This window comes from Centroberyx gerrardi, chromosome 9, assembly GCF_048128805.1.
Source record: "Centroberyx gerrardi isolate f3 chromosome 9, fCenGer3.hap1.cur.20231027, whole genome shotgun sequence".
In the NCBI taxonomy this organism is placed as follows: Eukaryota; Metazoa; Chordata; class Actinopteri; order Beryciformes; family Berycidae; genus Centroberyx; species Centroberyx gerrardi.
Genome location: NC_136005.1, coordinates 24,130,726 through 24,140,499, shown reverse-complemented (window position 1 = coordinate 24,140,499; position 9,774 = coordinate 24,130,726). Strand labels below are relative to the sequence as shown.

The 9,774-nt window shown below is 40.5% G+C and overlaps 1 protein-coding gene across 1 annotated transcript; it reads right to left on the bottom strand.

Annotated features, from left to right (window-relative positions):
* Positions 1 to 606: 606 nt before the first annotated feature.
* On the bottom strand, positions 607 to 8,273 carry itgb3bp (integrin subunit beta 3 binding protein). Its single transcript, XM_071925634.2, has 7 exons — positions 8,243 to 8,273; positions 7,944 to 8,016; positions 7,109 to 7,163; positions 6,042 to 6,120; positions 5,674 to 5,761; positions 5,353 to 5,409; positions 607 to 986 (listed from the first exon to the last, which is right to left on the bottom strand). Exons 1-7 carry the CDS (start codon positions 8,258 to 8,260, stop codon positions 934 to 936), a joined length of 423 nt encoding a protein of 140 aa, XP_071781735.1. The 5' UTR covers positions 8,261 to 8,273; the 3' UTR covers positions 607 to 933.
* Between the last annotated feature and the right edge of the window lie 1,501 nt (positions 8,274 to 9,774).

Below are 9,774 nucleotides of genomic sequence, written 5' to 3'. Positions count from 1 at the left end.
CCCAATCTCCAGAGAGGCCTGTATCAAAACATTAGTTTTGTTTATGGGCGCACTGGCTTTGTCCTTCACGTGGCCTCTAAGGGTGATAAAGTGAGAGTTACACGATCCACCTTAGGCAGAAATAGGAAATGTTGCTGTGAACACCAGCTGCTGCTTAGGTCGACTCGGGCAGCAAGAGGCCTTGGCCTTCCCAGGCACTGCCAAATAAAGAGACTACTGTGTCTCGTGTGTGTGTGTGTGTGTGTGTGTGTGTGCGTGCGTACGAGTGTGTTTGCCTCACCCTCTCTCACACCCCCTCCTCTCTCCTTAGTTTCCCAAGGTGTGAAACTGCTCAGGTGGGGAGGATTGCATAGTTTCAGACGTAATGGGGATGAGGGTTGCCTTCTGAAAGAACATTATTTTCACAGCGCTGTAGCATGGCGGTTATTGTAGAATCAACATTTGTCAGCCGCGAGGCAGAGGCTCCACCAGGTAGACGGGGGCCCAATGTAAACGTGTCCGAGGCTTCGCTCTCGCCGCCGCTGACACTTCTCCCCCCCCGATGAATGACGGCTTCCGAGACATCTCTGCCTCACAACTGACAGCACGGATTCCACATTCATCTCCTGTCTTATCTCCCCGGGATCATACGCACATTGCTACACAAGAGGGGAAGAGCAATTCCATTAGCTGTCAACAGCCAAGATGCCTTGCTAACAAAAACCTGGGGAATATGGGAGAGGAAAACATGAGTGTAACCCCACTGGCACCCAGTGATATTACACACACTACAGTCAACATCAAGATTGAATGGCACTCTGTTCACAAAGAAGAGTTAACATGAGGCATATTTTCCATAAATCTTAGTAAACCAAGGTGTATGACAATGGATTTCTTGGATGTCTTTACATTTAATCCAAACTCAGAGTTGAAGTGGTTTTGTACCTCAGCAGCTCAACCCATAATGGACTTCAGGAACTCATAGGAACTCCCCGTCCTCGTGCCACCTAAAAAGAGAAATGATGAAATCTCAAGTCAAACATTTATTGATTGGTAACAGTGCTTCTTTAGAAAATAAATACATAATATTCAAATGATCTGGGATGTGATCAGGGCAACACAAAAAGCAGGATATTACAGTGAGCAAAAGATGGGAAAAACAATGACTGGGAGAAGAGTATTCAAAAACTGAAATCTGGGGAAAAAACTTCTCATATCCCTGAATAACATTAATTGGTGTTTTCACCCAGCCCTCAACTGTATTTGGCTATTTGAAAATAATTATTTGCTTGCTGCAGTAATATTTAAATGTAAGACGAAGCATATTCTCTGCATCCTAAGGTGAAATTCAATGACCTAGTCAGAAATCATGGGCTGAAAAGATTGCACACTCTGCAACCCACGGTGTCGATCGAAGGCCACCGGCTCCAGTTTGACCAAAACAGCCTAATATACAGCTCCCCCCTTTAATTGCGACTGTGTGTTTAATCAAAAAGCATAAAACTCCCGGTGGGTAGGTGGCATCTGTCCGTGAGGCCTCCCAGGATTGATGTGCCAGAGTCGGGGAGCCGCCTGGGCCCGCAGCCCGCGACCTGTGACACAGCCCCATCACTTTTATGACGTCTTAAGGAATCTTCTTTTTAATACAGCCCATTACTGCTGACATACAAATCTTCCCCAACATGGACCCATCTATGGCCTGATCAATTTTTATACTGCTGAGCCGTCCCCTTTCCCCTCATTTCGTCATCTCAAAATTCATATTATATAGGATTTTCTTATGGGAGAAATTGCAATAAAAATACGTTACCGGCCTGAAGATGTGCACAAGTCAGTACTTGGCTGTGACTAAAAAGCTTCGGAGAAAATAAAATTTGTTTCTGTAGTAAGCAGAACTGTTTAAATGTTATTTATTTTTATGCTCCTAAGAAAATATATTGTGAAGTGCAACATTGATTTAGAACATAACCATGTCGTGGTATGGGTTGGAGGGGCAGAATTTATGAATCCTTTGCACAACTCCTTTAATTGAATTTTCCAAATCTCTCACTACACACAAATAATCAATACCCGCTGCTGAGGGAAACTTGCCTCAGAATTATTATGGCCTTTCTTTTTCAATTCTGTAGTCATCAGCACATACAGGCGCCGCGGGTATTTGTAATGCCTGGACTATACCCAGAGGATTTATGCTCGCCCCAAGCCTGATTGCTCACCAAAAGTGACTTCTCTAGAATGCTTACTGAAACTTTTGTTAACCTTAAAGGACGGTCGTAAGCGCTTCTTAACACGGCGCTCTCACTCTGAGAAAAGAAGTAGCTTTAAAGCGAGACAGCATTATCACAGTGTAAGGCAGAAAAGGGGATGACAAGGCAGGAAAGAGGGAAAGGAAGAGGGAAGAAGACACAGGAGGAGAAGTGGGGAAGTGGGATCGGAGGATTGGCCGTCAAGGTTTAAATGTCCTCATGGATTTACTCAGCTGCCTTGGCAGGGTGCAGGTGCTGGAGGCTTGGCACCCGACACAGAGGGAGAGCCCAGGGTGCAGAGCCTGACCACAGAGAGGGCGCTTCCTGGTGCGTAATAAGACGGCTCCCATGGAAATTTTAAAATGTATGGAAAATGAGCATAGTTTCATGTGCAGAATTGCAATGTTTAAAGGTACACCAATTAGCAGAGCATGAGCCATTATCAAACATCCTATGGTAGCCTTCTTAAGTGCACCAGCTATACACAAATTTTGATTTGAATGTGAACAACCTGTCTATATATTTGAGTATTGTGGCCTAAGCTTACGTCATGTCAGCCCGGCACAGCCTTGGAATCATGCTGCGTATTTGCTCACTTCAGTAAATGAGCCCAGGGGAACATCCATTGCAAGTCTGGTGCATTTGTTTACCATGGATTTGCTTTGTGGCAGCCGATCAGGTAACTCAGAGGTGAACCTAGGGTGCCTCAAACCAGCTCTGTAGAGACTTCAAGAAGCTAGAAAGAGTTGTGTCAAACACAACATGCCCCCAACCCCTCCACCAAGTTGCTCAGTTAAGTTCATTCGTTTTAAGTTCAATGCTATGGATTTCTTTTACGGGCAGCTCCTCTGCTTTACCTGAATAGTGATTGTAGAACAATCCAATTTGAAAATTAGATTTGTTATTACACTGTATCTAGAGTACTGAGTATATGAGTGCCGAACAGTTAATTAAAATGATCTATAAATCAATCACTAGTGTGTACTTCAGAAAAACCTTGTGTGGTGGTGAAATTGGGTCAAATCCATATATCTATTGGTGCTTCACTGTAGTTTATCTGCCTATGGAAAAAAAAACTGTAGGGCCATAGTACTTTTTGAGGCAATATACCTCTATGTTGATTTTGTTCCAGTAATGGCATTTCTATGCCAGTAGCCTATCATCAAAGTATGATCAGTCTGTCATCAGACAAGCACAGAAAATACTGATCCTAATCCTAAATACTGATCCATCCCATGTTCTCCACTCTGAGTACCAGCTCCTTCCCTCTGGCAGACGTTACAGAGTCCCTCATTGTGAACTCAGCTGCTTTAAAAATTAATTTGAAATTTTAAAACTATATCTTATCGTATTATCTTATCACTGGCTCAAAATGTTCCCAATGAATTGGGGTCTTTGAGGCCGTGCACACAAGCCTATTTCAGCCTGTATGTTCACTTACAAACTAACAATAAACCTCTGTTACTGTAGTCTTTCACTCTTCTCTCCGAGACGTGTTGCTGGCGCCATTAATCCCAAGTTTTCTATGGATTGTGTGTTTCACTCGCACAAACAGTTCCAGAACTTATTGATTTTCAGGAAGTACTCCATACTGTGAATCGGAGTGGCTAGAATTATTTCTACAGCACACAAGGGCCACAGTTTTTCATTTGTTAGTCACGTCTGCTGGATGAGCCAGAGTAATTGTGCCTATACAACATATGACGTCAATGTGGACATGGTCGGGAGAGTGAACCGCACAGTTAGTCCCAAGTCCTCAGAAAGCACTTGCCTTTTTCAGCAGAACACTCCCCCATGCATTCAGCACATGGACCCAAAGCCTGCAGGCCATAGCAGCAAATCTAAACAAACATTTTACACTACAGCAGGATCATGCTTCATGATACCGTCCACATCATCTGTCTGGATTTCACGCTCCCTGCAGATATAGGCCAGAAGTCTTCTGTAGCTTTGAATAACAGTTTACTTAAAATGTGTGTCTCAAGGCACAAATAGGGCCGATTCTCTCCCTGAGCAATCTGCCTTGACATTGTGAAGTCTGTTGTTGTAAGGAGGTTTATGCACAACTGATAAATTTCACGGCTCCTACCATGTGACAAAAAATGTGACATTCCTGTGGCGTGGATCCACAATGCAATATGTATGTTAGGCTCCCTCACTGGAACTAATTAACACAATTTTTAACAACCTTATCGGAAAACAAGCTCGACTTCTGACAATACCCCCTATTCATATTCCACAAGTCACCATTATGTGATTGGATCACAAGAATTGCTTTGCTGGAGGCATAATATGTGCCTAAAATAATCAAATTAATTCTTTCCCTGGGAAATCTACTCATTGACTTGTTTGTGTAACCATAACAAAATGTTGTTTTTCTCCTAAGTTCACAGAGCACACAATTATCTGAACAACTCAGACAATCACCCATTGACACTGTTATCGCTTAAATAACTTAGAAGAAGTAGGAGGAAGCAAATCAAATCAAATAGTAGATGGATGTCCCTGGAAATCAACCAGGCCTTGTGACTATTATTCTCTTCCTGCTCATCCTGAAATCAATCAGTTTTTTTCTTATAATCCTTTCATTTCAAGACCAAGGGACAAAGTCACAATCACAACAATCTAAATGGAGCCATTTGGTGAAGGCCGTTGCATGTCGAGAGATATGACAGCCAAAACATTATGATATCTGGAAACCATGGAGCTATTGGCCCTCTGTGTGGAGACTGGAGACTCACTATAAAATTCCCAAACTGGTGAAACATACAACTTGTCATCCAGGCCAAATTTTCAAGATCAAGGTGCACCGATAAAAACCTTTGAGAAAACAGGTGTTGAATTTCAACACCAATCTTCTAAATTTGTGTGTGGGAGCCTAACTGCCAGTAAACCTTCACAAAATCTTGTAGTGTTCTCCTCAGCTCTACTTAGCAGTTTTGTGTCTTAAACTCCATTATTTTGGTCATAAAACTATTCAATGATCAACATAATAAAATTCCAGCAATGCTAAGTGGGTGTGTTTTTCTTGATGGCGAGAAGCATAATAGAACATGACTGTGTATATAAAACATTGTTTACTCTGACACTGTGTAAAGTTTATTACATTCATTAGCAGGCCAATTACCTTGAAAGGGGTTCTGGCGAGCATCATTTCCTTCCAAAGAGGACTCTACTCTTGATGCTGAAAACACAAAAATGCAATTATTTTAAAAGTGGGAACAAATAGTGAGTCCTATGCTGGTGTCAAAGGGAATCAAAATTTGGGTTTTTTCTTTTTTGCCATTAATTACTGCTACCAAAATATAAATTATAACGAATTTCGAGTAGTTCTCACCCTGAAAGCCAGTTGGTTCATTAAGAAATAAGCCGATAGCGCTCATTCAAACTCACTTTTGACTTTATAACATGGTCGTACTCAACAGTGTTGGTCGCTTTGCCTACTTACTCAGCTCTCTGTGTCTCTTCAGTTCAGTCTTCAAGTCAGCAGAACCTCTAGTGAAGAAACTCCTCAGTTTGCTGCTGCCCTCTGCTGACTAATCAAAATACAGGCTCAGGGACGTAATTAGGAGAACACAAAAAACAGCAATATATAGTATTTGGGGGTAAAGGACAAAAGTAGAATTCTCTATTGGAAATTAATGAAAAAAAGAAAAAATCACATCCCTGCAAGCATCTATTGTAAAAGGCAAAGCCATATCACAAGTGAGTATTCAGTATCCAAGATGACCATCATCCCTCAATCTGAAGATAAGATGGAGACTCTACATTTCCGCTTTCTGTGAAGATGAAGACCAAAGAAAAAGTCTCACTCACGACTATTTCCTCCAGCTCTTTCCTGGCCTTGATGAATGCATCCTCTGATCCTTCCAGTTTAGATCTCAGGGAGTCCAGTCTGGTCAAAGCAAAAGAGAGTGGTGTGAACCGTCAGGAAGCTTTGAAATGTGGGATTACAATGCTGAGGGGTTCAAAATTCTTTCTGTAATATTCTATGACAGTGTGATCTACTGAATAAGTCACTGACTACAATATAAATACCTAAATAGATGTCCCTTAAAAGGACTAGGCTATTAAAATGAACACATATCCAAAGCAGAGAATGAAAATCACATGGAAAGGCTGGTAATTCAAAAGGGATGGTGCATATAATAAACAATACAATACAATGTCTGAAGAAGAGCTTGATAAAATTTTTTCATGGCTTACCCCAATTCATGTTCCTTTCAGTTAAAAATGCTAATTGCCAATTGCAACATTTTCCAACTACAACTGACTTTTATTTTGAAATTTACAATACATCAAAACACTGTTTGAGTGCTATGTCGCAAATTACACTAGTATTACATAACCAAATGAGAGGACTGAATCAGTGCTCATGGATGTGCCATGTAGCTGTTATGATGCCCTTCAGAAGTTATGAATGCATTGTAAACCGCAGTTCATGTAAAGTGTTACTGACAGCACCATAAAATTCAAAACTAATACTTGTCTTGATGGATAGGCCAGACACCAAATGTCTGCCTTGGCTAAGGAAATGGCTCTTGTGTTAAAGTGCTGTTATACAACTATTTTTAGTGCTATGTAAATCACTGATAATTTGGCCAATGATGAATCGCCCTCATTCCGTGTCTCCTGTCATTAAATTCTGATATGTCATTATGACCATCAGGAAAGTGTGGCAATTGAAATATATCAACTAATAAAAGGGAGAGTTCTCTGTAACCCTTTACATTCATACTTTAATGTACTGCCCTTTACTTTCTGTGAATTTGTGCACAGTTGTTACCAGTGAAAATAGAAATTGACATACAGCCTAATAACAATTTACATGATTGATGAGTCTAAAACGAAAGAAATGTGAAATCTGTGACTTCAGTACTCACTTCTCTCTATCCGTCTGTGGGACCTTCTGTTTATGCGTGGTGGCTATGGCATGGCCTGTTGATTAAGAACAACACACTCAATAACACAATCTAGAGCACATCGACATATACATATAAGTTGCTGTTGCTCAAAAAGGGGACTGCTTTATTTACCATAGAACAGAGGGATTATAAAACAAACATAATACACACAATATGACTTCAATAAAAAGGCATAGTCTAAATAGTATAAAAGAATGTCCTTTTCAGGAAAGGACAACATGTAGCCAGACTCTTTTAATGCAAACAGTGAGTAGGCGTCCCTTTTTCAAATGGTGGATATCTAATTTTGGGATGAAACTCTTCGTTTTTACATTTTTAACTGGATTTGTACTATAGACTGTTGAGCTGTTTGGCCGTGATATGTCATTCTCGCGATGAACCTTGGGGCTTCTAATCCTTTCTCATTGGTCAAGTCAGCATCCTTGGTTGGCAAGTACACTTCTAAAATCTTTACCCATACTACCCTTTTTTCTCTTTTGCTTTGGAATTGTGCTTCAGCCATTAGTTATTACGTCAAACATCATCATGGTGGACACAAGAACGCGAGAAGAGAAGAAGAACGGAGAGATACTCTCGATACCTTAGAGACAGACATCTCCATTCAAATTCTTGCAAGCAAGGACAGTTTTGCACAAGCACGGACAGAAAATGAGCAGACACGGCCTAATAGGCTAGTAAAAATGTATCCCTCTTGTTTCAATGTGTAGCTAATGGTTTGGAGATTTCCTCTTCTTTTGTTGCATGATGTACTGGACATTTCTTCAGAAGACTATAATGATAGTTGTCAACACACCTGGTGGAAGACTTGCAGTGCCAGTCAAGGGAGAGTAGTTTCTGTCAGGTGCAGGTATTTTGGAAGGTGTATGCTGTTCAGGACAGAAAAGACAAAATATCAAAGATATCATTATGACAACATGAAAACATCTTAAATCATTTGAGTGTTCAGACAAAAATGTTTGGAAACCATGGACAGCCTAAAGCCATTCTTTGACACACAAATTAGAAAGCAGCATGTTAGCTAAGGGCGAGCAACAAACTGATTACAGTGACAGTGTGGCTGGCTGTAGGGACAATTAAAATGTATTTACTCACACTTTGGGTATTATCCATGCGAAGAGCTCTTTTGACACTATTAGAAAAACACAGTGAAGTTAGACTAGACATTGGCCAAGTCTAAACAAAGTCCTCTTAGGGTCAATGAAGGGCCACAAAGTCATTCTTAACTATTTGGCGCATAAGTAAATACAGCATACCAGTGACAATAGAGTGAACCCACAAAAAAAGATGCAATATATCATAAAATTGCAAGTACAGGAAGGTCGCGTGTGATTCTGCTGTTTGAGCAAACAATGTTCAACACTAACAATCAACAGTAAGTTAACAAGTAAGTAAGCAAACCCATCTGTCTGCATTTCCCACTCCGATTTTAGGATACAATATGGCCTATTGTGGGAATATTTTAGTGATAACATAGGAGATACAAAAAAAAAAGCATCAACTACAATAGGCCACAATAAACTCAACATTTAGTACAACAGACACACTATAAAGCCTTATATGAATAATATGGTGATTTTTCGTTAGGGGTAAATGTACTCGTGTAAAACTTCAATAACTTAGTTTGCTCTAATACATTTCCGTGTTATATGATCTGTCAAAATGAGCCAAGATCTCAATTTTGTTTTTATCTTTGTAGCGCAAGGGGTCTACATTTTTTGTTATAATGTCTTTTACGTGCAACTGACATTGTAAATATGCGAGGCGCGAGCAAAAACATTTGATATCTGTATTATTAAATAGCACTTGGGGAGATACAGCCTCTGACAGGGAGGGAAGCCTCGATTCGTCCGTTCTGCCACGGAAGATTTTGTTCTCTTAATGTCCAAAAGTATTTCTGAAGCAGCCTTTCAAAGTCCAACCTTTATTTTATGCCAGAAGTTTCAACTTAGTAGACAATACAGCAGACAAGCAGAAGGACATGGCTACTCACGGCATTTTCAGGGCTATCAAATTTCCAACGGGCTCAGCAGCAGCAGGTTTGTTTGCCACAAATGAAACTGGCGCGCATGCAACACTCGATCCGTCCCTCTGCAACATGACCTGACCTATACATAGTTCCCCCAGCCGTCTCCTTATTGTAAAAACTATTCAACAAACCTATAACACATTTTAATACTTAAAAGTCCGCATCGATATATTCTAAACATAGTATTTATTTTTGTTAATGGAGTGGTTATTGGAGTACAGCATCAGAATATAATGAATACGACGGAACAGCCGAAGTCATTTGTTTCTTCAGTGTGCTTTTTGTTGTGCACCGATATTTTTGTTTACCTAGCAACAGCAAACAGCAGTGGTGTTTTACAACTTCATGTGTCATTGCTAACGGGTGCTTGTTTCAGCAAAAGGTAAATTGTATGCTCTGGGGTGTTTATTTCGATGTGTTTTCTATGATGAATCAGAGAGAGAACGAGAATAACAGATGTTTCACTAAGCTAACTGTTATATCTTGCTGTCGTCTGGTTTCTAAATTGGTAAGCCAGTCAAAATGAGCTAACTAGGTTGATCTCTTCTCCCAAGGATGTCTTTTCAAGCGGCTTCTCAACCCTGCGGGCTGCAGATGT

Coding starts and splice junctions, on each gene's coding strand:
- itgb3bp (XM_071925634.2), bottom strand. Junction 6,121..7,108: donor CCACAGACGGATAGAGAGAA/GTGAGTACTGAA, acceptor TGCTTTGACCAG/ACTGGACTCCCTGAGATCTA. Junction 5,410..5,673: donor GAAGAGACACAGAGAGCTGA/GTAAGTAGGCAA, acceptor TTGTGTTTTCAG/CATCAAGAGTAGAGTCCTCT.